The 26,633-nt window shown below is 48.9% G+C and overlaps 1 protein-coding gene across 1 annotated transcript in view; it reads right to left on the bottom strand.

Moving 5' to 3' along the window:
* Positions 1-5,412: 5,412 nt before the first annotated feature.
* CSPG4 (chondroitin sulfate proteoglycan 4) overlaps positions 5,413-26,633 on the bottom strand; it is a 118,305-nt gene continuing 97,084 nt past the window's right edge. Inside the window, exons 6-10 of the mRNA XM_036736505.1 lie at positions 20,404-20,602; positions 18,833-18,967; positions 17,895-18,061; positions 9,782-9,965; positions 5,413-8,671 (exon numbers count right to left, since the gene is read on the bottom strand). Coding sequence (XP_036592400.1) covers positions 6,750-8,671; positions 9,782-9,965; positions 17,895-18,061; positions 18,833-18,967; positions 20,404-20,602 — 2,607 coding nt within the window. The 3' untranslated portion in view covers positions 5,413-6,749. The remainder of the gene's footprint in view (positions 8,672-9,781; positions 9,966-17,894; positions 18,062-18,832; positions 18,968-20,403; positions 20,603-26,633) is intronic.

Raw genomic sequence — 26,633 nt, forward strand, 5'->3', positions numbered from 1 at the left:
AGGGCTGTGGGCAGGATGGAGCCAAGGAAAGGGTGATGGGTAGGCAGGAAGAACTCATTTCTGTGAGAGGAAGAGACCAAGAGAGAGAGAGAAAGAAATAGCAAGGACGCCAAGAGAGAGGGAAGAAAGATTTACCTTTAGACTTGGGGGATACTCATTGCCCCAGAATGTATTTGAACTTGGGTCTGGTGACCTCCTTGGTGACCTCATTCCTAGGGCCAGGAAAGGAAATCCGGGCTAGAAGCTTGGCTGGACACTGATTGCCTTGAGTATAGCTAGCTCCTCACCAAGGTCTCTTCTCCAAACTGTCCTTCCTTGTCTGATTCCTAGAGTAAGACGCGCTTTCTGCTGTCAGGTATGCTGACCTGTCTGGACCCTAAAGGCAGAGAACCTAGGGGGTTAGGTGGAGGAGGACAGTGGTCCTTAAAGTCAGATTGTGATTGATCCAGGTCTAGGCACAGAGGTTCTCTTTGAAATAGCTTAGAATCATGTATCAATACAAGGAGAATTTCCCCAAATATTATTATTATTATTTTTTAAATGAGATTGGGACTTCCTACCTCTCCTAGGCTGGAAATATAGTAGCCACTCATGGGCTTATCCCTCTCCTGAGCCGCAGGTAAGTTTCATCCTGCTCTATTTCTGACCAAGGTTGGCTGGTTCACATCTCCTTAGACAGCTTGGAAGCCTCCCTTTGTCCTCTCGTTCTCAGTAGCTTACCATATGGTAAGTGTTGGACATAGTGTAGATACCAGATCAGCTTTAGGCCTCCTTCAGCAGCTCAGAACTCCCTGGGGGCTTAAGAGATCCACCTGCCTCAGCCCAGCCCTGGCAGAGATTATGAGTGTGGGCCACCACACTAGGCCCCCCTCCTGGGCATTTTCATTGGTCATGCAACATGCCTGGAATTCTCTCCCACCTTCTCTCTGCTGATGATTTCCAGTTTATCTCGCACATACCTTGTGATTTGCATGGTCTTTCTCCTATTAGACTATAAGCTTCCTGAAAGCAGGGTCTGTTTTTGTCTTTCTTTGTATCCTCAGTACTTAATATAGCCCCTGGCATATAGAAGGCACTTAATAAATGCTTGTTGACTTGATTTAACTTTGGAGTCAGAGGACCTGAGTGTGAATCCTGACTTCTCTTCTGGGTGCTCACCATTTTGGTGCCAGGCTTCAGGTGGAAACCTGGTAGGTTTCACCCTTTTGTTCCTCAGACATGAGCTCAACCTCAGCCTCTCCAGTAGCTGGGGTCATAGCTCTGTCTTCTCCAGGGCTCCAAGATGGCTCCATATGTCCTGAGTGGACAGCCCGAAGTTAGGGGGACTGCCTGTACAAGTTCAGCTCTGATTCTTAATTTCCTCCCGGGGAAGAACAGGGTGTTGGACCCGATGATCTCTATGTCTAAGATTAATCCATGTCTCCCAAGTATTAATGGGAAAGGGCAAACCACCCTGGTAACAAATGTGCAGTTTAAGAGGGGCCTTCTGGAGATATTATAACCCTCCCCTTACCCCTCCCCACCAAGTTTTAAGGGACCCCAGTGGTCATCTAGTCCAATGGTCTCAAACTCAAATAGAAATGGGGGCCATATGTGAGGATCCAGGTGGGCCACATTTTGATTTAGTTTTAAAATGTAATAGTGTGTATGTTTTGTTATATTTGTATTTATTTTGTTAATTGTTTCCCAATCACATTTTAGTATGGTTTGGGCCACACTTGGCAGTATTGCAGGACACAGGCCTGACATCTCTGATCTAACCTAACCCACACCTGGAAAAGAGTCCCCAACAAAGGGTCACAGAGCTCCTTCTCAAAGGCCTCCAAAGAAGGCCAACTTATGACCTCCAGAGACGGCCTGCTGCGTTTGTGGATACCTCCAATTGTTAATATGTATTCTCTGACATAAAGCCTTAGCTAATAATGCAGCTGGCCAATCCTTCTAACAATGGACTTTAGACTGGCAGGTGGGCGAGATGGGCATTTGGGCCCAGAGGCCATTCAGAACCCCTCAGATCATGCCGACTGCCTAATTTGCTCGGCAGGGAAAGTATGGGAAGTGCCAGCTTGGAAGCATGAATAGTACAGGGAAGCCAGGGGATAGGGACAGTTCTAGAGCAGAGGGAGCTTCTGGGAAGGAGGACATGGGAAGGCTGCATTGGAGGGCAGCTCATTCCCATGACCTTCCCTTGGGTCCGGATCTTAGAGCTGCTGACAGCCTGTTTGCCAGAACTGGAGAGAAGGACGACAAGGACTGGGCCTGGTAGTTTAACAGGCATGTTCAGCTGTCCCAGGTTGCTCCCTCCCTTCCCTCTGGCTGATAATTGCAAATAATTCCAGAAGTTCTTAGACTAGAATTGTAGAACGCCAGACCTACAATACACCTGAGAGACTTCTGGCTTCACCCATTTTGCAGAGGAGGAAACAGACCAAGGTATATTTAGTGATTTGCTGTGGAATGTAAATGCCTTGAGGGAGGGGCCCTCCTCACTTCTGTAATTGTACATGGAGCCCAGCACAGTCCTTGGCACAGTGGGTACTTGATAAATATTGTGCAAGGTCACACGGGGCAAGTGACAGCAGCAACTGAAATCCAGGTCTCACAGGATCATTGCTTTAGAGCTAAAAGACACCTCAGTGTCTCGGGCAGAAGGAGATGCTATAATAGCTAATCACGATAGCTGACTTTATACAGTGCTTCCTATGTGCCAAGCACCATGCCAGGCATCTCTTTTGGTCCTCACAACAACCCTGGGGAGTAGGGCTATTATTACACCCCCATTTTACAGATGAGGAAACTGAGGCAAGCAGGTTAAGTGACTTGCCCAGGGTCATACAACTAGTGCCTGTGGTTGGATTTGAACTCAGATCTTCCTGACTTCAGACCCAGTGTGCCACCTAGCTGCCACTAAATGACTTACCTTAGGATACACTGTAAGACTCAGAGATTGGGGTGGGGGGATTTGAACCCAGATTCTAGGGTGAATGATATTTCTACTGTACCACACATTCCCTCTTTGACTCCTAGGCTTATTCCCTGAACGTCATATGAGCTTTAGCCCATCAGCAGTGACCCTTGGAATCAACCCATTGGACCATCCAGTCCCAGAGGCCAAGGTTGACTGACCTTGGGCAATCAACAAGCATTTATTAAGTGCTTACTATATGCCAAGACTGTTAGATGCTTCTAGGGGAGGGACGGACACCAAACTCAGACTCTTGGCTCCCAGGTCTGAGAAGTGATAACCCATCACACTACAGGTCTGCCATATTGGAATCAATTGAACACGCTTTGAACTCACAGGGGCAGGTAAGTTGATGAGACAGATGCTGAGTATCAGCAGACTGGAATCCTAATTAATACCTCCTGTGCCATTCACTGCTAGTACAATCTTGGGTAGGTTACTTCTCTCCCAGCCGCAGTTTCTCTCTCTGTCAAATGAGCTGTTTAAGTTAAGTTGACTCAAAGGTCCCAACTTTCTGTGATTCTAGTCTAAGGATTGTGGGGCAGCCTAAGAGCAGTGTGTACATATAAAACTGCCAGCTAATTTCTTCCTCCTCCCGCAGTCTCATCTCTCCAGTCCACCCTGGAATTTGGATGTGGGGGAGGGTGGTGAGGAAAGGCTTCTCAGGGCCTCAGCTCCTCCATCTGTAAAATAGGGAGCCCTAACATTCAATAATATATAATTCTTGGGGGCTGGTCCAGTGCTTGGGTTCACCTGCCTCATAGCCCAGGTGGACAGGGGTGAGGTCACTCCTAAAAACCTCCAGACAGGCAAGAAGATCCCACAGGTTTCCCCAAGAACCTGTTTTGGTTCTCCAGTGTCTTCCTTGTAACAGATGGCTGTCATTGCTGCTAGTTACGATCCTATGAGGCAGCAGACAAGGGTGGACCAGGGTTCGAACGCTCCCTCTGACGTTTGGCAGCAGCACCATGATGGTGGGTAAGTCATTTCATCCTTGTGAGCCTCTGTTTCCCCATCTGTGAAATGCGCTAATAATAGTACCAACCGCAGAACTGTGGTGGGACTCCCATGAAACCATGCACAAGCAGTACTCTGTGAACATTAAACTGCTGCTGGAAGGTCAGTAAGCATTTTATCTTTATATAATATCCCTTTAGGGAAGAGAAGATTGAATTCTTCTTCCATTTCTCCCCTGGCGTCATTACTAGATTGGAGGGCAGAAGAGCCAGGATCAAATATTGACTCTATCCCTGATCAGCTGTGTGACCTGGGGCAAGTCCATTTGCCTCATTGAGTCTCAGTTTCTTTGTCCTTGGAATGGGGTTAATAATTTCTGCGCCACCTGCCTCACAGAGTTATCATGAATCTCAAATGTTGAAACCTTGGACTTGGGACCCAATGGATGTTTGCTCTCGTGGGTTTGTTTGCAGGCAAAGGCTATTTTAATGCTGTGTGGTGAAGTGGGAAGCGTCCTGGATTAGGAGGCAAATGACCTGAGTTTAATGGTTGGCTAGAAGCTTCTTTTTATACCTTATGCCACTGCCCCACCCTGCTCCAGCCGCATACAGTTTGATCTCCTGGCTGCTTCTCCAACAAGGCGGTGGAGCATTTTCTTGGGCTGTCTCCCATGCCTGGAAGGCCCTCCCTCTTATCTTTGACTCCTCCTCCTCCCAGGGTTCCCATACTTCCTACAGGTCCCAGATAAAATCCCACCTTAGGGAGGAAGCCTTTCCGAACCCTTCTTAATTTGAGTCTCTTCTCTACCTTGATTATGTGCACTTTATCCTGCATAAAGCCAGTTTGTACATAGACGGTCCCAGGTGGTCTCCCATTAGATTGTGAACTCCTTGAGGGCAGGGACTGGCTTTTGCCTTTCATTGTATCCCTAGGACTTATCACTAGTGAAGATGGCTTCCTGCTGGGATTCCTCCTTTCTCATGTCAGTGGTCTAGAGACAGCTTTATGGCACCGCTACACGGTAGAGCTTAGGGTCAAGACAACCTCAGTTCAAAGCCTGTCTCAGACGTACACTGGTTGTATGACCCTGGGCCTCAGTGTCCTTATCTTTAAAATGGGGATAATGGAGATACTTCCCTCAGAGGGTTGTTGTGAGGATCAAGGGCGGGGTGGGGTGGTAACATATATAAAGTGTGTTATTATTATTATTCCCTGGGCCAAGACTATAATGTAGTAGGAACAATACTGGCTTTTGAGTCAAAGGACCTGGGTTCCAATCCTGGTCCACCACCTGTGTGACTGGACAAGTGTCTTTCCTTCTCTGGATGTTGGATAAAGTGAGGAAGTTGGCCTTTCCAGCGCTAAGTCCAGGATTCTCTGACGCCTGTGTTGGGCCCAATCACTCTCCATTAAAGGAGCCTAGCACTGAATGGGGCACCTCCCCCAGCCCGCTTCCCATGGAGGCAATAAAGGCGGCTTGGACACCAAGATGTTGAGAACCAACCAAAGCACCATTTATAGAGGCCCCGGACAATCCCCACACACTCCCAAAGAACACAAACTGGCGGGCACCCTGCCATGGCTGGCCAGAGGCTTCCAGTCCCTGGGTTTCTCCATGGGCTTGATCTTTGGTCCCCTGCAGAATGTGGTCTTTCTGATGGCATCTCCCCAGGACCTTAGCGCTAGGGATGGTACCTGGTCTGTTTTCTGGCTCAGCTGCTCTGTGACCCCAGAGAGCTGGCAAGCCAAACCCCTGCTCTCATGTTCTGGGGCAGTTACTTCCAGACCTGGACCCTAAAGCTGGGATCCTGGTGCTTTTGCTGGCCCAGAAGGCCAGCTTCCCCAGGCTGTTTGCAAGCTCCCAACATGGTCCACTTTAGTAATGTATTAAATAGATTTTTGTGCAATATCCCTTAAATAAATGTGGATACCCTCCCCTAGGGAACTCCCTTCCTTCCTTCCCACAAACTCTGAATATGATATCTTACTGACTGGGTGGCCACTGCTGGAGAGGAGGAGTCACCCCCCCCCCCTCCTCTCTCTCCCTGTCCCCACCAGCCCCACTGTGCGGGGGAAGACCTTGCCTCCCGGCTGCCACCATTCTTGGGCCCTGAGGGGAAGCTCCTTCCCAGAAACCCCAAAGTGGGTCACATCGGGAAAGTGTTTCCCCCATTATGGAGTAAGGGAGGGCCTGTATTTTGGGTCCTGGGGGAGGGGAATCTTGAGGTGAGGACTCCTCAAGTATAGCCCCATCTATCCAATCTCCACCCTAGCCGAGGCTCTCTAGTAGCAGAGAGCCTTCTCTCTGTGCCCTTCCCTTGACAGAGGGACATGACTTACCCAAGGTCATACCAGGAACTGGAGATGGGCTTTGATGGACCCAAGAAGCCCTCTTCCTGCTGCTTTCCCCATAAGGCTATCCTGCCTCCTAACTGTCAAAAGGTGCCCCAGCAGAGGGACCAGCTTCATTTCCTTAGTTCAGTTTTCCACCCCTGCCCCCTGCTTCTTATTACTAAACCTTTTGAGTTCTCCAGGCATGGTGGTGGGGGAAGGGGAAGATCCTTGATCCTTGTTCTTGACCCTTTTGGGTCTTTGTTCCACCTCTAGGCCTTTCATCTTTCTCCCACAATTTACTGGGTTTCTCTTTCTCATCAGATGGGATAGTGAGGGAGTTGGCCACCCTGGTCACCCCGAGAAACCCCCTGAGAAGAAGGAATGAGAGGAGCTAGTTTGGATAAAAGGAAGGAAAATGGAAGTGGGAGGTAGAAGTGGGGCCCCAGGATCCCGAGGAGGGAAGAGAATTGTCTGTTCCTGGCGGGGCAGGGGTTCAGACCCAGTACTGGCCATTCTTTAGGGCAGGGTTGGGTGTCCGGCAGAACTGCAGCAGCTCTGGGTCCTGCTGGCCCCTGGCCTCGGGCCCTTTGCCGGGCACGGAGGTCAGCGGGATGGTCTGGCTGGGGTCAGTCTTGCGGAAGGTCTCAGCATCACTGGCCATGCCATTGCGAGGCTTGGCCGACAGACCCTGGACGTTGTGCTTTCCCGTCTTGTTGCGCTTGCGGAGGTAGAAGAGCAGGGGCAGGATGAGGGCCAGCAGGAGCAGGATGAGGCAGATGGGAATGATAATGCTAAACATGTTGGCTTCGATGAAGCCTAGGAAGGTGCCCCCTTCTGCAGGCGCAGCACTGGTTGGCGTTGCCTGGCCCTGCCCGCTGGTGGGGGCTGCTTCTGCCTCCCTGATGTTGGGGGTGGGTCTCTCAGGCCCCTTGGGCCCTGTTACTGTCCGGGAGGAGCTGTCCTCTCCACGGGAGCCCCTGGTTTCAGAGGAGCCGGGAGAGATGAGTAGAGTCACGCCATAGGGCCGGGATGCGTTGTAAGGCTCTGACACGTAGTCAAGAGAAGCCACGGCTGGGGGCACACCCCTGGCTGAGAGCTCAAAGGTGATGCTGTCATGCAAGATTGGTGGCTCCCTACCCTCTGGCTTGCTCAGCTCTAGCCCAATCAGCCCCTCCTTGAGGTCCTCCTGGGTGAACAGTTCCACTGGCTGGACCTGAGGCTCTTGGTCCCTATCCCTGGGGATCCGCACTATTTGGCCTCTCCGTGGTCCCTGGAGGATCCGGAACTGGGGCACGCTCTGTGTCTGGTTGGCCAGCTCCCCAGCATCCAGGATGCCTGTATCCAGACGAAGGGTGGTACCCTGGGGCCAGGGTTCACCAGCCTGTGCCCGCACCATTGCCCGCACACTCACATTCACTGTCGTTGATGCGTTGGCGCCACGGGCAAGTGAGAGGAGGTGGAACTGATCAGAGGCTGAGGTGAAATTGCTGAAGGAAAAGCCCACTTCCCCCTGCTCTACTTGCTTCTGGCTAAAGCTGGTTTTGGGGTGCCCGTTGACCAGCACATGCCCATGTTGGGGCATATGGGTGATGGAATATGTGGCATCTGGCTCTTCTTGGTCAGAGATCACAAAGAGGTGCTGCTGGGTCAGTGGGGCCCAATTCAAGCCTTGTGGTATTTCTAGTGGTGACCGGGTCCGTACCTCAATGGAGGATGGCAGGACATCCACAGACAGGGAGGCATCCACAGGGGGACTTGCCCCATCAGAGATGCTTAGCTGGAAGATGCCCAGGGTGCTGCTGCCATTGGCTGTGAAGATCAGCCTCCCAGCATCCACATCTGCCTGGGTGAACCGAGTCACGGGGGAAGGCTGGCTGCCCATCAGCAGGAGGTAGCCATTGTGGGGTGCCCTCTTGACTTGGTACTCGATCTCTTCAGGGGAAGAGTCTGGATCCACAGCACTTAGCTGAGCCCGGGAGAGGGGAGCACGTGTACCCCGAATGATCCGTAGAGGTCTGGAAGCCTGGGGCTGGGGTGGTTTCTCGTTGACATCCCGAACAGTGATTTGGAAAGTCTCAGAGACCACAGGCCCATGCTCTGCTGTGGGGGGCTGAGCAGAGTCTTGCTGTCCATTCTGGATAGAGGCTTGGAAATGGAAGCCATCTCTCTGAGTCCCTGAACCTCTATGGATGTAGGCCAGCTGCCCCCTGGCCAGGTCAGACTGCAGGAAGTAAGGTCGGGCACCATCCAGGTGTTTGCTGCCCACCCACAGCTCCCCATGGGCTGGCAACTCTGTTACTAAGAAGACTATGTTGTGGGAGGACCGATCTGAGGCTGGGATACTGGCCAGGAGGTTGGAGGCATCCAGGGATGCCCGAGTGATCTCTGCCCTCTGACCCTCTGGGACCCAGAGACCTAGAAAAAAAAGAAAAAAAAACAGAGTAGGTCAGTGCTGCTCTGGATCCCTGGAGGGCGGGGAGCAGACAAGGATTGAAAGAAGGAGGAAGTGTGTCCCAGATATGTGATGAATGAATGAAAGAATTCATTCATTCAAGCAGGGGATGGTGAACTGAAGATTCTGAGCTCACTTCAAGCCTTTCCTGATTCCCTCAGCTGAGAGTGTCCCCTCCCCCCCATTACCTAATTATCTACTATTTGTTTTGCGTATTTCCTGCAGATACTTCTTGACTATTGACAAACTTGTTTCTCCCCCCCCCCAACCGCCCCCAGCCCCCTGAATCACCAGAGAACAGCACAGTGCCTGGCACATAGTGAGTGGCAGCCTAATTGTTGTCGGCTGAATAACTTCTTGTTGAAGGGTAATCTCTCCTGTGTCACCCCTTGGGGGGGGTAGGGACCCTCAGATGGAGGGGGGAGGGCTACCTAAGAGCGGGAAAAGTGATTGGATCTCCTCATTGCACCAAAGACTCCATGAGGGCCAGGACCATATACTCTGCCCCTCCCACCAGGGGTTCCCTGAGGATCCCCATCTTTGTGAGTCCTCTTCTTTTAAGCTGACTCAGGGGTAAGTCCATCAAACTGGGAGCTCCCTGAGAGGAGGGAAGGATCTTTCCTAACAGCCTGGGAGCTCTCTGAGGAGAGGGCCTGCCTTTTCTCCTCCCCAGCAGGTATTCCATGAGCCTTTCTGATGGACCAGAGGTTGGTCACTTCTACTTAGTTGGTTTGGGAGCACAGCTTTCCCTACTGGGTTTTGGGGCTGTAAATTTGAATAACAGGAGGAGAGAGGGAAGCTTCAGGTAGCCACAGAATTTCTACCCTTGCTTTTGCTGACAGGGCAGAGAGCATCATGGGACAGTGGTTGGTCCCCACCTCATCCCCCACTTAGTTCCACATCAGACTGCTCAATAGCCTCTCTGCTTGAATCTTCTCCTTGGGTTCTTTGACCTTCCAAGGTTTTGAGATGAGCCACTGGGCCCCCCACCAAGCAATATACCACCTTCCCTGAGGCTTCCTCACTTTACCCAACCTGGCATCAGTTTCTCCAAACCCACAAAGAGCTTTCACCTTCATTCTTCCAGAGGCGACTGGGACGCTGGGAACAGGTGACCTCAAAGGATACTGCAATGGAAAGGCTGATGGCAACGTCTCGGGCAGGAGGTGAAGACACACGGAGGCCCAGGGTGTCCTGGGCCAGCCAGAAGGGCTCCGAAGGCATCTCATGTTCATAAAATATCTCTCCCGCATCCACCTAGAAGAGGAGAATCATTTTGGATCTGTGGTTGGTAGGGGGGTGGTTTCTGAGAAACTTGAGGTTTCTGAGGCTGGAGGGAAGTAAGTATCCCTGCCACAAACTGGGAAATTAAGAGGTTAGGGTTTCTGTGTTCCCTCATCAGACCAGAGGCTTCCAAAGTTGGGATCGTTTCCCCCTCAGACGCTAAGCCACTCAAGGACAAGGGGCACGTCTCCCAGTTTGGATCCTGCACTAAGGGAAAGAGCTATGTCTCTTTAATGAGAATGAGAGTTTCCCAGTGTAAGAATGCCTTTCCTTTCTCCATTTTCCTCTCCAATGCCCAGGACAGAGATCTCAAGTAACATCATTGGCTCTTCAATGCAGATGAGTTTGTCAGATCCTTCCTTGAAGCGTTTGGTGGAGAGAAGGGAAGCCCAGAGCACTTGGTGCTGTCCAGAGAAGGCAGGGCCAGGGAGGAGGATTTGAGGAGCCTGGGAGAGGCTGGGGAATCTAACCAGTGTGCCACGAGGCAAACACCAATGTTAGCATTCTAATCTTATAACATCCCAGTGCCAAGCACTGAGTAAATGCTTAATAAATGCTTGTTGACTGATCAAGTAACGTTTTAGCTCCTGGACTCTTGGCTAAAAAAAAAAAAGCTTACCCAATCTGACCACATTAAGAAAGACAGCATGTCTAGAACTAGGTTCCTGGTTAGATAACATCTGGAGTGTTGTGGACACTACATTTTAGGAAAGTCACTGACAAACAGGAGCCCATGGGAAGGCAGGCAACCCAACTGAAATGGTGAGAGGACTAGAGACCATGGAAGCCAAGGTCCTAGGGAACAGACAAACTGGGGAGAGTAAGACAAGGTTGTGGTGGGGAGGTGACTGGTGTGGAAGCACATCACTCCTTGTTTATAAAAATATTATGAAATAATATTTTTCTCTCATCTAAAAAGCCCTTTCTAGACTTGGGTTTCCCTTTGGAAAGGAAGGTGATAGGTTAAAAGCGGTAACTCAAATTTAGAATAAAGAGTAACTCTTTGACTTTCCTGGTGAATATCAGGCCACTGGACCTAGATGGCTCCGGAGGAGAAAGTGAGGCTGGTGACCTTGCATAGTCCTCCCTCGCTGGAATCAAAATCAACTGCAAGTCATGTCATCATTTCCCTGATGTCATGGTCCTCTTGTCTTTCCCGCCTCTGAAGGGATTGCCTATAGGCTCGTCCAAAGGCTATCTCTAGTTGTTTATTCCCAGAAGGAATTCCCTTAGGACTCACTTATAGGTAACTCCTTCTATTCCCTTTTGAAGAGAAGAGCCCTCTTCTATTCCAAAGATATCGCCACTTGGGAGGAGTCCAATTGATTCCTTAAGGGGATTGGTCAAGAAAAGAATGGTATGGTGACTTATTACTCAACCGGAATGTTAACCTAAACTGTTTATATGCATTGTGACTTTCTTCTTCAAGATCTTATGTTACCTAAAATTTTCTTGGAACAGAGACATATTGAAAGGCATGGGAGATCTATTTTAGACATCAATCTAAGCTAAAAATGGCTGGGATATTAGATTAATATTAAATTTAACAAAATTGTTTCTGGCAGGCATTCCTGAAATACAGAACGAATATTTTTATTCTTTGACACTTATGTCTTCAATATTTGAAAGATTGTCACATGAAAGAGGGAATAGGTTTGCTCTCCTGGGTCCCAGAGAGTAGTTTGAGATATGATGGGTAGATGGGATGTTGCCGAAAGATGAATTTTGTCTCGATGTAAGGGGAAACCTCCCTAATTATTATAGCCGTCCGCTATTGTGGACATTCTCCATCACTAAAGGGCTGGCTTTTCCACTAAGGTTAGGCTGACCCCATATTGGGAATAGGAGGCAGTCCTATTCAGGAAGGGGTAGACAACATCATAGAAGTTCTTGCTCTGGAGAATTTGCTGTTCCAGGCTGTGTCTTTCCTTGTAAATAAATACCTTGGGCTCAGAGCTGCAGGTGTAGCAGGAGGGGAAGTTATTTGGGTGGCCTCTAGGGAAGGTGGAAATTATGTGGCTAAAATTCCTTTTCCCATCCCTCTTCCCATGGTCCTGGGAGCCCTGGGGAAATCTTCCATTTTTCAGGTGACAAAGTTGATAACAATGGTTGCTAAGGCAGCTCTGCTGAAAATTTCATGAGGAGGAGAGAGGAGGGTGAAGAGGAGGAGAAGCCAGAGATATGGTCGGTGACCCTGGAGGCTTGGAAAAGATCTAATAAAATAAATAAACAAGAAGGAAGCTGAGCTTGTTTAGCCTGGAAAAGATTATGGGGGGAAGGGATAGCTGTCTTCAAGTATTAGAAGGGTCAGCAAATGGAAGAGGGAGGGAGGGAATAAGCATTTATAGAGTACCTACTGTGTGCTTGGCACTGTGCTAAGCACTTTTTCTCTAAACAAATATCTCATTTGGAAGAGGGATTAGACTTACCCAGTTTGACTCCAGACAGCAGAGGCAGAAGCAGGAGCAATGGGTGGGCGGAAATTATAAAGAGGTCAACTGAGGCTTGATTGATAACTTGCTAGCAGTTAGAGCCATCCAAAAGGGGAATGTGTCGATTATTTCTATTTACCCTGCATCCAGCTTGCTTGTATATTTGTTTGCAATATTGTCTCCCCCATTAGATTGTAAGCTTCTTGAGGGCAGGGACTGGGTTTTTTTTTTTTGGCTACTCTTTGTATTCTCAGTGCTTAGCACGTGTCTGGCATGTAGTAGGCACTTAATAAATGTTGGTTGATGGATTGATTGAATGAATTGCCTTTGGAGGTGGCGCTTCACCTTGCAACCCTGGGCATTTGCACTGAAATGCAAATCCCCCACAGCTGGAATGCTTTCCCTCCTCTTCACCTCCTGGCTTCTTTCACTTCCCAGATAAAACTCCACCTTCCACGAGAAGCCTTTCTCAATCCTCCTTACAGCCAGTACCTTCCTTCTGTTGATTCCTCTCCCATTTATCCTGTCTATAGGGGTGGCTAAATGGGGCTGCAGTCCAAGGAGGGCTGGCCTGGAGTCAGGAAGACTCATCTTCCTGAATTCAAATCTGGCCTGAGACACTAGCTGCGTGACCCTGAGAGAGTCACCGTACCCTGTTTGCCTCAGTTTCCTCATCTGTAAAACGATCTGGAGAAGGAAATGGCAAACCACTCCAGTATCTTTGCCAAGAAAAGCCCAAATGGGGTCAAGAAGAGTTGGACACAACTGAACAACAACATGTTTGATTGCACATAGTTGTTGGCATGTTTCTCCCTTTAGAGGGTGAGCTCCTGCGGGCAGGAATTGTCTTTTGCCTTTCTTTGTATTGCCAGTGTTTAGCACAGTGCCCGGCACATAGTAGGCACTTGGTAAATGCTGACTAACTGGCTGGTGGGTTTCTCCTTCTTGGAGTTGAGGAGGCTAGATGATCATATGTTGGGTATGTAACAGTGTGGATCCCCTTCATGGAAGTCTGGGACTAGATGGACTTAAAAACCTCTGATCTAGTAATAACTGACCTCTCCATAGGTGGTAAAATTTACAAAGCACTTTACATTTGTGTTCTTGCTGAGTCTTCACAAGAGCCCTGTGAGGCAGCTACTACAAGCACAGCCTCCATTTTACAGTTGAAGAAACAGAGGCTTAGAGATGGTTAAATGGCTTGTCTGAGTCTATTTAGTGTTCAGGGTCTGGTGAGTGTCAGAGGCTGGATTTGGAGTCAGTTTCAACACATTTTCCACTCTACTACAGCCATTCAGGGTGAGTGTGTTTGCCTCAGTTCATGCTTCAGGACTGACCTGAGGTTAACCAGGAAGCCTGGAACAAGGGAATACATTAAATCGAAGGGTAACCTGGAATAATATTGGCTAGAACATTTATGTAGCACTTTCAGGTTTGCAAAGCAGTTTACAACTATAGCTTACTAAATCCTCAAAACAACCCTGGGAGGTAGTAGTAGCAGTAGTAGCAGTAGTAGTAGTAGTGGTAGTAGTAGTAGTAGTAGTAGTGGTAGTAGTAGTAGTGTTAGTAGTAGTGGTAGTAGTGGTAGTAGTAGTGGTGGTAGTAGTGGTAGTAGTAGTGGTAGTAGTGGTAGTAGTAGTGGTGGTAGTAGTGGTAGTAGTAGTGGTAGTAGTGGTAGTAGTAGTGATAGTAGTAGTAGTAGTGGTAGTAGTGGTGGTAGTAGTGGCAGTAGTAGTGGTGGTGGTGGTGGTGATGGTGGTGGTAGTAGCAGCAGCAGCAGTAACAGCTAATATTTATGACACACTTACTCTTCTCACCAGGCGCCGCGCTAAGCGCTTTACAGTTATCGTCTCATTTGAGCTTCACGACAGCCTGGAAGGTAAGTGCTATTACTGTGTCCATTTTACAGATGAGGAAACTGAGGCAAAGAGAGACGGAGTAATGAGACCGGCTTCTTGAAGCTAGTTAGGGATTCAAACTCCAGTCTTTACGACTCCGGGTCCCAAACTCTACCCACTGCGCCACCTGCTGCCTCCTCTATAATAATCTGTTTTGGCAGGTGGCTTCATTTTCCAGTACAAACTCTCCATAAGAGATGATGGATTTGAATGTCCCAAATATGTGTGACTACCTCTCATCTCCTGACTGTCCTTCATCTGAGAACTCAGGACAGAAGCCTAATGAATGAATTTGCTAACAGCTTTTCCTCGTTTTAAAGGCAGTAACAGCCTTTCCTGGAGTCCCCTCATGAGCACCATTCAGGATCTCTTGCTTCTCAAGGGGTAAGCAGGCTTTATGAGGGGCAGGACACGACTTCTAGCAACCCGTAGAAACGGTGCGACTCTATTCTCACATCCGTAAAATTTGTTTGTTAGGAAAACTGCTTTGTCCATCTTAAAGCTCCGAAATTCAAGTTACAATGAGCTTGGTGGCCTTTCTCATCATGCTGAGAGTTTTCAACAAACCATTGAGTCAGTCGATTGGGATTCGATGACTTTCAGCAGGTGGTGGTGCAGAGGCTAGAAAACCGGGCCTGAAGTCAGAAAGACCTGAGTTTAAACCCAGCCTCTAACACAAACCGTGTGACCCTAGGTAAGTCACTTAACTTCTGCTTGCCTCAGTTTCCCCAACAGTAAACTAGGAATAATACTAGCGCCTACCTTCCCAGGGTTGTGGTGAATATCAAATGAGATAATATTTATGAGGAAAAAGTCCTTAGCACGGTGCCTGGCAAATACTAGATGCGATCTAAATGCTTATTCCACCCTCCATTAAAAAAAAACAATGGTGTATTTCATTAATGGATGGACTGCTAGTCAGCCTATATTCAGCGAGCATTTATTAAATTCTTACTATTAATTAGGGGCACACTAGCTCAGCCTGAAGAGTGGTTGTGAGCCTGGCACAATAATAGAGTGGGCTTACATTAACTCTCAGTCCCAAGGATAATTATGGTTTTAAAAAAATGTAAATAGCCTTTGATGGGTCTCTTACCATTGTAGGTTGACGAAGGGGTTATTAGCTTTTGAAGAGAAACATGGGGAAGGGATTGGTTCGAAGGGTTTCCTGAATGCCTGGAAGAGCAGTATCATCTTGGAGGGGGTTTGTTTGGGGGTTTGGTTGTATCTCCCAGAGGGAGTAGTGGACATGCCCACTCACAGCCTGGAGGGAGTTTGGGGATGTTTGCAGAGGCACGAATGGGAACACATCATCAATTCTCTTTATGTCTTGGCTTTTGGGAGGGAGTGATCAGCTAGCCCCACCATTCCACCATCAGCTCACCTGAGCCCCAGGGACGGCACCCATGGTGGCTTATCTCGAGTTCTCAGACCTTTGGTTATACATTGCCTTGTGACATACTTCCTTGGGCACAGATTTGCCTCATGATACCTGCTCTAAGCACAGGTCTGACCACATCACTGCTATGGAACAATAGTTAAGACTCTGGGAGCCTGGACCTAGCCATGGAAAGGGATGGGCTGAGGCCCTCAGGTAGATGGTCCAGGGAAACCATGTGAAACCAGGTTTTTGGGAGAGTCAGTCAGTCAATAAACATTTATTAAGCATTTACTATATGCTAGGCATGGTGCCAAGTGCTGGGGATACAGAAAAAGGATGCCAATTACTAGGTGCATACAAGATATATACAGGGAAATGGAAGGGAATCTTAGGAAGGGAGACCCCTGGGAGTGAGCTTGGGGGGATGGGGACCAGGAAAGGCACCTGGAGAAGGAGGGATTTGAGTTAAGTCTTGAAGGAAGCTAAGAGGTAGAGGTGAGGCAGGAGAACATCTCAGGTAGGGGACACAGCAGAAAGGCAGAGAGTTTGGAGATGGAGTATGGGAGAGTCAGCAGGAATTCCAGGGCCACTGGAGCAGAGAGTAAATGTAAGAAGGTGGAAAAATGGGAAGGAGTTAGGCTGGGAAAAGCCTTGGATGTCAAAAGGAGGGCTTTATATTTGATCCTAGGAGTAACAGAAAGTCACTGGAGTCCATCGAGTGTCTGTGTGTGTGTGTGTGTGTGTGTATGTGTGTGTGAGAGAGAGAGAGAGAGAGAGAGAGAGAGGGAAAGGGAGAGGGGAGAGAGAAAGGGAGAAGGAGAAGGAGAGAGAGAAAAAGAGGGAAAGAGAGAGAGGAAGAGAAGGAAGGAGAGAAAGAAAGAGAGAAAGAGGGAAAGAGAGAAAGAGGGAAAGAGAAAGAGAGAGAAAGAGGGAGAGGGAGAGAGAGAAAGAGAGGGAAAGAGAGAGAGAAGAACAGAGGGAGGGAGGAGAGACAGAGAGAGGAGAGAGATAGAGAAAGAGAGAGGGAAGGAAAGAGAGGGAGAGAATGAGAATGAAAGGAGAGAGAGAAAGAAAGAGGTTGGGAGGGAGTGAAGGGGAGGCAGAGACAGAGAGATTGTGCTTTAGAAAAATCATTATGCCAGCGGAATGGAAGATGGGTTACTGACATGGGATCTGAGTCAGGAAGCTCAAGCAGTAGGCGATGACCACAGTCCAAGAGTGAGGTAATGAGGGGGTGCACCTGGAGGAGAGTGAGTAGAGACAAGGAAACATCTGAGATGTTCAGTGACAAGACTCCACAAGAGCCTGACTCGGTGGGGTGAATGTGGGTGAGGAGCCAAGGATGACACTGAGGTTGTGAGCCAGAGTGACTGGAAGGATGGGTGTGTTGAGAATCCCTGGATGGAGGCCGTGTGGTTGGCAGGGAAACAGTTCCTAGGCATCACCTCCCAGAATGCAGCTCTCTGTTGGAGGAGAGGCAGTTCTGGCCAGCGCCAGCTTCAGAGTCGCCTTGTTAGCCAGCCCGAGTTTGGGAGTTCCCGGACTCAGTCGGCTAGAGTGACAGTGAGAGTGAGTTTTTGGGAGGCACCAGCCTCTTGGAGAGAAAAGAGGCTGCCAGACTCAGAGGAACGGTCGGCAACAATGACACAGAAAAGGAAAAGACCTGGAATTGGACCTCTGCTATTGTAGCAGGTTATTTGGAAAGCTTCATTTTGGTGGTTTTGCACATGTTGTTCGGTCATTTCAGTTGCATCCGATCTTTGTGACCCCATTTGGGGTTTTCTTGGCAAAGATACTAGAGTGGCTTGCTATTTCCTTCTCCAGCTCAATTTACAGATGAAGAAACTGAGGCAGACGAGGTTAAGAGACTTGCCCAGAGTCACACAGCTAGTGTTTGAGACCAGATTTGAACTCATGAAGATGAGTCTTTCTGACTCCAGACCGGACACTCTTACCATTTTTCCACCTAGCTGCCCCATTTTGCACACAGTAGGTGTTCAATAAATGGTTATTGGGTAAAGGAGTGGGTGTTCTGTAGGGTGTGCAGTTACAGATATGGCCAGGGCTATGTGTTAGTATACACATATGTGGATGTGACAGACTTAAGGCTCTTTTCTCTTGGATTTCTGGGCCTGGACAAAGACAGAAAATCTCTGGCACCGAGACTTTGGGGAGTGGATTCTGTGCTTACCTCTGCCTGCGTGAAGTTCCTCAGGGCATCCCCACTGCTCCCTAGCCGAGTGTGGGCCAGCCGCCCCAGCCGAGGGCCTCGCTCCACTAGGTAAAACAGGTGCTGGGGGTCTGTGTCTTCATTGGTGGTCACTTTCAGGTTTCGATTAGTAATGGTCTGGAAGGTTCCTGTGAGAATGCAATTTGGGAGCCTGTCAGCTTCTTGGTAGTTACAGGATCATAGATTTAGGGCTGGAAGAGGACTTAGAAGTCATCTGGTCCAACCTCCTCATTTTGCAGATGACAAAACTGAGGCAGAGAAAGATGTATTTTGCCCAAGATCACACAAGTAGTAAGTGACGGAGCTGGGATTTTTGAACTGAGGTGTTCAGTGGTGTCCAGTCACATCTGACTCTTCATTACCCCATCTGGGGTTTTCTTGGCAGAGATATGGGAGTGGTTGGTCATTTCCTTCTCCAGTTTATTTTACAGATGAGGAAACTGAGGCAAATAGGATTAAATGACTTGCCCAGGGTCATAAAGCTAATTAAGTGTTTGAGTCTTCCTGATTCCAAGCCCAGTGCTCTATCCACCGTGTCACCTAGCTGCCCTCTGAACCTTGAACTTGAACCTTGACTTTGAACCAAGGTCCCCTGACTCTAAATCCAGTGAAATTCCAATGTTTCACACTGACAACCTGCCCAGGGACTCCTTGGTAGCTAGAAGCTAAAGGCTAATCAGGGCTCCTGGGCAGTCTCTGCTGCTACTGTGGCTGCTCTGAATCTGACCTGCTGAGGTCGAGGGGTTTCTTTGTTCTCCTCCACAGGCAGGAGGAGTAAGCATAAACCTAATCCATCACTTTGCCAGGCTCAGCAGCACCATTCTGGCAGGCTAATAGACCCAATCAGGACAACAGTAGGAGAGTAAATAAACAGACCGGTAGTTCCAAAGCAGACCCACCTGGACAGATGGTCAGGGCCTGGTTGCTTTCCACAGTGATCTGTCGCAACTTTAGGGCTTTCACAGAGAAGAAGTGTCCTGGGGAGATGTTATCTCCATCGGAGAGGTTGAAGTGGAATCCACCATCCAGGGGCCCTGGAGAATGACAGAAGGCGGTGCCATGAATATGGCCTTGACTTCTCACTGTGCCCTAGAGATGGACCACTATGGGGCTGGGGAGCCCTGTGATTGTGAGGAATAGAGGTGGGATGTTGGGCGCTAAGGGATGGTAACCCAGTGTGGCCCCTGGTACAGGTCAGATCCTTTTGGATGGAAAGTTGGAGCTGCAGTGGGGTCGGGAGGAGGTGGGGGAGTTTGGAGGGTGCATGGAAGGATATTGGGTGGGCAGTCAGGTAGTCTGTGTTCTAGTTCTGACTAGGGGTTCTTGGGCATGTTGTTTCACTTTTTTGAGACTCCATTTCCTTGAGAAGAGATAACTGTCTTCTCTATCTGCTCCATGAAGAGGGGGATGGGAGGAAGAGCAGACAGCACTGGGAGGGGGGCTAATCATTATGCCCCACCCTTTTGGCTCCTGAGTATGTGCTGAATTCCCTTATTTGAATGCAGGCTCCTTGCCAGGGATGGTTGTGGACACCTGGAATCCCTGCTATGGGGAGACTGAGGCTGGTGGATTGAGTTCAGGAGTTCTGAGCTGCAGTTGGGCTAAAGGTGATCAGGTATATACAGTAAAGTCTGGCACCAATATAGTGAGTCCTCAGGAGTGGGGGCCAACAAGCTGCTCAGGAGGGGTAAACCTGCTCAGGTTGGAAATGGAACAGGTCAAAGCTTCTGTAACAATCAGCAGTGGGATTGGGCCTAGGGATGGCTGCTGTGCTTTCAGCCAGAACCAGATAGGGAGACCCAGTGTGAAAAGAAGGAAAGAAAGGAAGGAAGGAAGAAATAAAGACAGGAAGAAAAGAAGGAAGGAAGAAAGAGGGAGAGAAAGAAGGAAGGGAGGAAGGAAGGGAGGAAGGAAGAAAGAAAGACAGGAAGAAAAGAAGGAAGGAAGAAAGAGAGAGAAAGAAGGAAGGGAGGAAGGAAGGGAGGGAGGGATGGAGGAAGAAAGAAAGAAAGAAGGACAGAAAGAAAGGAAGGAAGAAATAGAAAGAGAGGAAGGAAGGAAGAAAGAAAGACAGGAAGAAAATAAGGGAGAAAGAGAGAGAAAGAAGGAAGGCAGGAAGGGAGGGAAGAAGGAAGGAAGAAAGAAAGAAAAAAGGACAGAAAGAAAGGAAGGAAGAAATAGAAAGAAGGAGAGGAAGGAAGGAAGGATGAAAGGAGAAAAAGAACATAAGCTCCTTGAGGGCAGGGACTGTCTTGTTTGCTTTGATGTGTATCCCCAATATGTAAACACAGTGCCTGGCTCATAGTATGTGCTTTTATATCTATCTGTATCTATATCCATCTCTTTGCACATCTATCTATCTATCTATCTGTCCATCTGTCCGTTTGTCTGTCCATCTGTCCATCCCTCCATCTGTCTGTCTGTCTGTCCATCTCTGTCTGTTTCTCTGTTGGTCTATATGTCCACTAACCTTCATGGACAAACTGAACAAGCCCGTTATTGATCTGGGCCTGAGTGAACTGCTGGATCTCTGTCCTTGGTGACAGCCTCAGCACAATCTTCCCGTTGCTTGGTGGCTCGATGGAGAAGACCAAATCTTCAGGTGTGGAGTCAGCATCTTCTCCTTTCAGGATATCAGGGGTGATCTGGGCTATGGCTCCTTCCCACATCTGTAAGCACAGCCCAACTGTTAGGCCATCTCCAATTAGCAGACCTAGGACCCCAGCTAAGATGTGGCAGTGGGCCCTTGTTGGGGGCCTTCTTTGATGGGAGGAAGGACACAGGAGTTGCTGCTTACCATCCTGCTATTTATGTGGGGTTCAGGGCTGCCTTTTTCATGTGGTCACCTACCTCCCCTCTCCCTCTGCTCCTCCAAACCTCCAGTGACTCTCCACTGATAAAATAACTGAGTCTGAATGCCTCAGTTCATCATTTAAAACCTTTCAGGATCTGGCCCATGGCACAATGTGCCATGAGATCATGAGATTTGGCCTCATACGACTTGAGCGTGAATCCTGACTTTGACACTTTCTAGTTGTATGGCCCTGGGTGAGCCAGTCATCCCTTCTGAGCCTGTTTCCTCACTTATACCAATGCTGTTTCCTGTTTAGAATGCCTTCCCTTCCTCTCCCATTTGTGCTCTATCCATCCTCTAAGGTTCAAGACCCACCTCTTCCAGGAAGCATTCCCTGAATACTCCAGCCCAGATTGACTTTTCTCTCCTCTTTTAGATCTTGTGGCACTTACCATTGGCCATGATACTCAGGATTTGATTGCATGCTGCCTCAATTCATCCTTTTCTGCATAGAGAGCTACCTTACTATCTTTCCAAAGTATCAGCTTGGTCACTCCTGTTCAAAGCCCTTCAATGGCTCTCCACTGCCCACAGTAAAATTGAATCCCTCTTCTCAGAACTTATCTCATAATACAACTCCTCTCAATCAACGAACATTTGTTAAGCGCCTACTACATGCCAGGAACTGTGCTAAGCACTGGGGATACAAAAAGAGGCAAAAGACAGCCCTGTCCTCACATTCTGTGATACAGAGCAAAGAGCGCTACATTTAGGGTCAGAAGAACTGGGTCAAAAGCTGCCTCCATTACTCACAGTCTGTGTGACCCCAGGCATTCAAACTCAGATCTTCCGGACTTCAGGTCCACCACTATCTAACCTGCTGCCTCCCTTAGCACTTCCTGCCCCGCCCCTCCCCAAAGCTAGGTTCTTCCCCCAAGAAATTACTTTGTATTTCCTTTGAATATATTCTGTATCTCTCGATAAGCACAGATGCTGATGGAGGCTCCTTAGCGGTTCAGACCATTGAGCCTTTGTATATCCATTACCTTCCCCAGTGTCCAAGCACACAGGAGGTGCTTAATAAATGCCCATTGATTGATTTCTGAAGAAACGACTAGCTATGTGATGATATTAAAGGATCGGTGCTTAAGGATGCCCTAGAAATTGTTAAACCTAATTTTCTTATTTTATGAATGAAGACGTTGAGGCCCATTAAGGTCCTGTGGCCAGGAGAAGAAGGCCCTTGTGACGGCTGAGTTCCATGAATGTGAGACTGGCTGTTGTTAGAGTACCTTCCAAGTCTGAAATTCTATGGCTTAAAAAGATTTTGAAAGATTTTTTAAAACAGCTACGTGGGCAGGTGACTGAATGAAATAGAGAATTCTGGAAAAGATGTAATATATTCATAACTAAATTAAGAGAAAAGAAGGGAACAAAGAATGGGAACTGAGGCCCAGAGAGGAAGGTGGGCTCTGTGTGTGTGTGTGTGTGTGTGTGTGTGTGTGTGTGTGTGTGTGTATGAGAGAGAGAGAGAGAGAGAGAGAGAGAGAGAGAGAGAGAGACAGAGGCAGATACAGTGAGAGGGAAAGGGGAGAGAGACAGAGATAGAGACAGAGAGAGTATGTCCCTGGCTGTGACCACCCCTGAGGAGCAGGGACTCCAATACACACACACACCTAGGTGAAAGTTAAAAGGGAGGAAGCTCACTCCCCCTGGCCCTTCCCCCGCCTCCCAGGCGCCAAGCTGGCTCCTGTCAGTCACTGGAGCTTCCCTTGGGACCAGTGTGGCTGCCAGCTCCAGTTCCTTCATGTTACTGACACCTGTCCTCCAGGAACTGGGTTTGTGTGTCTGCCCCTCTCCTCCTTTCCCTTCCTAGCCTCAGTGTTCCCAGCCTGGGAGGGGGTTACCCAGAACCAGACATGATCTTACCCATAGGCAGAGCACACCTGAGGAAGATGATCTTAGGAGGCTTGGGAAGGCCCCATTGCCTGTTTTCTCCCCCCATCCCTCTCCCCCCTCTCTCTACTCCCCTTTCCTCCCCCATTCCTCCTCTCCCGCTGGTGGGCAGCTGAGATCTCCTTCCCCAGAGCCAGAGCCTTTCCTCCCTGGGGATGGGGAGTTGTGCGCTTAGAATGTGCACAACTGTTGGCTAGGGAACCCAGGGGAGTCACACCCAGGGGGCCAGACTAGGGCAGGAGTAGAAAGGAGCTGTAGGGAAGGGTAATGAGCCCAGGCTTAAGGGCTAGTTAGGGGTACCTAACGGAGTGGGTGTGGGAAGGGGTACCAGGGAGGTAGGGAAAGTGCTCTGAAAATGTGAGTGTGTGTGTGTTCCTAGGCTAATTCTGCTGCTGTATCACAGTTTTGCCCCAGGAGGTTTGATCTGCCCAAAGCAGCCTGAAATTGCAGGAAAGCAGAATAAGCCTAGGCCAGGGAGCCATCAGAGCCTCCACTTCTGTGTGGTGGTTCCTTCCCTCCCAAGAGCCAGTCTTCAGAGTGGCCCCCTGACCGCATGGCCATGAGGGTGAGAGCTCTGCATCAGGAAGCCCGGCAAGCCATTACCTACAGGACCTGAGGCTAGGTGGGAGTTCTGGCTCTTTTGTGTCCCGGGCCCCACTGGCCGGCAGTCTAGGAAAGCCCAGGGTCCCCTTCTCAGAGTCAGGCTTTTAAATGATTGGAGGAAATGCTGAATTGTGGTTAGAGGTGAGTGAAAATAATGTTATTTCTTTCCCATCCAAGTTCCCAGACCCCTAGTTTAGATGACCTTTAAAGTCCTAGTTAGCTTTAAATCCTTCGATGGCACAGTAAGAAAAAGCCCCAGGATAGTAATGATTATGAGTATTATTATTAATAATAATGACAGCCAACATTTATACGGCGCTTCCGATGTTCCAGGCACCGTGCTGAGTACTTTAGAAGTATGATCTCACTTGATCCTTACAACAACCCTGGGAGGTAGGGGCTGTTATCCCAATGAAACTTCCTCCCTTCCTCCTGGGAGCGAATCCTGCCTCTGATGCTCACTCACTATTCGCACGAGGCTGGGCAGTCACAGATTTAGAGCTGAAAGGACCTAAGAGACCTCTCAGTCCATCCCTTAATTTTACAGGTGGGGAAATGGAGGCAGAGAATAGTAAAATGTCGGAGGGAGTGTTTCACCTCAGGCCTTGCTGATTCCCAAGCCCAGCCCTCTATCTGCTGCCCTATCTCTAACAGCAGTAGTGGTGGTAGTGGTGGTGGTAGTAACAGCAATGTTGATGATGTAACATTCATATTTTAGGTTTGTAAATCACTTTTACATACATTATCTCATTTGATGCTCACAATAACTTGGGGAGAGGTATGGGGGGGTATTCTTCCCATTTTACAGATGAGAAAATGGAGGTACAGGAGGGTTAAGCGACTTGCCCTGAGTCACACAGAGAGCAAGCGTCAGAGGTGAGAGTCACACTCAGGTCTTCCTGACTCTCCAGCCTCCAGCTGAACTTCTCTGGGCTCCCGTCTTCCCGTCTGTTAAATGAGGCAGGCAGACTAGATGGCTGGGGGGGGGTCCCCTTACAGGCTTAGTCCCCGGATCCCGGGGTCCTAGGACCTTGTCTAATTTCTCGGGTGTCAGTTTCTCTATAAAATGAGGGTATCTGGAATAGATGTCATTCCAGGACAGGGGTCTCAGGAAAGCCTGACTGACAGATCTAAAAGCGTAGGGGGCTCCGTGGACTGTGATAGGGACCCTGGGTGGGGGTGGTGGAGGGGGAAAGGGGGTGGGGTGCTGGCTGCCCTTCCCCCCCGCTCCTCCATCATTGGTGGAGGTGGGAAGGGGAGATGCAGAATTCTCTAAGGGCTCCTCTGACATATGTGCCGAGCCTGCCACCTTGTGGCCATACTGAGGTATTACGTGTCCTCTGCTCTTCCGGAGAGGAAGGTGCTGGGTGGATTTGGCCCTCAGCTAGCACACCTGAGTTCTTGTTCCCTTCCTGGGCCTAGTTATTAAGGGGAAGGAGGTTTCTGCCACGGAAACTCGAGGGCACTCTCTCATCTTCTCTTTGTACTTATATCTCTAGCACATAGTAGGTGTTTAATAAATGCTTTTTGATGGGTTTATTGGTTTCCTCCCCATCCAGACATTTTTTCCCTCCCTACCCCACTTTAGGCATGGCAAAAACAAGTTCTGGGGGCCATCCTGGCCTAGGCTTCCTGACTGAGTCCGTTCCTAAGAGACTGGAAGAAAACGACTCATTTATCCCGGAGCCGAGTAGGAAAGTTCCCCGGCAGGTTCTCCAGAGACCTGAATTCTGTGAATCTGGGCAGGTCTCATCCTCTCCGCAGACCTGTTTTCTCAGTTGTGACACAACCAGGACAATGGCTGCCCTGAGTATCCCAGGATTGCTCCAGGGGGGGATGGGAAACTGGGCTGGGAAGTTAAGAGTGGGACATCAGGGCAGAGCCCTGCTCTTCTTCTTCCTACCGGGTCCTCTCAGCTTTTCCGTGGAGTTTGGATAGAAACAGTCTCAGGACAAGCTGCTCTTCTGTTGCTTATGGAAATCTATATAATTGAATGTTCTGTGCATTCTGGCACAGAGGGAGAAGATAAGCACCTTTTGTAACTGAACAAAGGTATGAAGGAATTATCTTCTGTAGTTTCATGAGAAACATTGTTAGGCTGACACTAACTACACTTTACAAAGATTATCTCATTTGATCCTGGGAACAATCCCACAAGGGAGGTGCTATTATCATCCTCATTTTATAGACAAGTGAACTGAGGCTAAGAACAGTTAATGACTTGCCCAGGGTCATACATTGAATCTGAGGCAGGATTCGAAGTCAGCACTCCTGGCTCCAAGCTCTTTACTCTGTCCACTGTACCACTTAGCTCCCAGCCAGAACTCCAGCAGCAGACAAGATGATGGGGGTGACCTGCCCCTGCCTCATCCTGTTCCCATGTGGCTTTTGTCCCATTATTTTGTTTCCCACAATCCTCTAGGACACCACCTTTTCCCCTCTATCCCACATTACCAGCCTCCAGGTTTTTTTTCTCCTCCAGGCAAACTGGACTATTCTCCCCAGCCCCAGAATACCCCCTGTACTCACCCACCTTTGCTCATTCTGTTGTCCCTACCTAGAACAAAATCCTACCTTAACCTAACTCAAATGCCACCTTTTCTATGAAGCCATCTCTGATTTTCCCCCACCCCCTACCCAATGAGCTAGCTCTTTAGATTTCATGGAAGACTTTGTTTTGCACCATTCTAATGGAATGGATGGCAGGGCATTTACTATGTGCCCAGCACTAAGCCCTGGGGATACAAACAGAAACCGGAGCCAACCCTTGTTCTTTAAGGTTACATTCTTATTGGGAGAGACAATACATAAAGGAGGGGTCAAGTTCATGTTCAGCTCCTGGAATATGGAAAGGCCAGGCAGGATTCAGATTCTGGCAGGGAAAATTGCAGCATGGATGACAAGGCCCTATGGACCTTGGGGAACAATAGCAGGGTGGGTAGTCCCCAACCAAGAGGAGAGTGGGTCCAAGGATCAGAGTGGAACAGATGACTTATCATAAAATAGTGTGCATTTTAGTTCTCTGTGTCTGTGTCTCATCACTACTAGATTGTGAACACCAGATTGTATCTCACCTGGGACCTCTGCTCACAAGTAGGTGCTTAATAAATGTTTGGAGAATGAATAAATGAAAGGTGAGAGGAGCCTGCTATTGACTCTACCCCAGCTGAGCCCTAGGGGAATCCCTCTTTCTCAAGAGTCCTGTTAACAGTCCATGAGAGTTGATTGTGTGTAGGAGGGTGGGTTTTTTCCCCTGCTGGAGTCTCAGCTCTGGTCTCTTGTAGAAGTTCTTCAGGTTGGTGGCACACTGTTGACTCTGTGAATGACTGTTAGCTGCTTGGTTTAGG

The sequence above is a fragment of the Trichosurus vulpecula genome, chromosome 8 (genome assembly GCF_011100635.1).
Source record: "Trichosurus vulpecula isolate mTriVul1 chromosome 8, mTriVul1.pri, whole genome shotgun sequence".
In the NCBI taxonomy this organism is placed as follows: Eukaryota; Metazoa; Chordata; class Mammalia; order Diprotodontia; family Phalangeridae; genus Trichosurus; species Trichosurus vulpecula.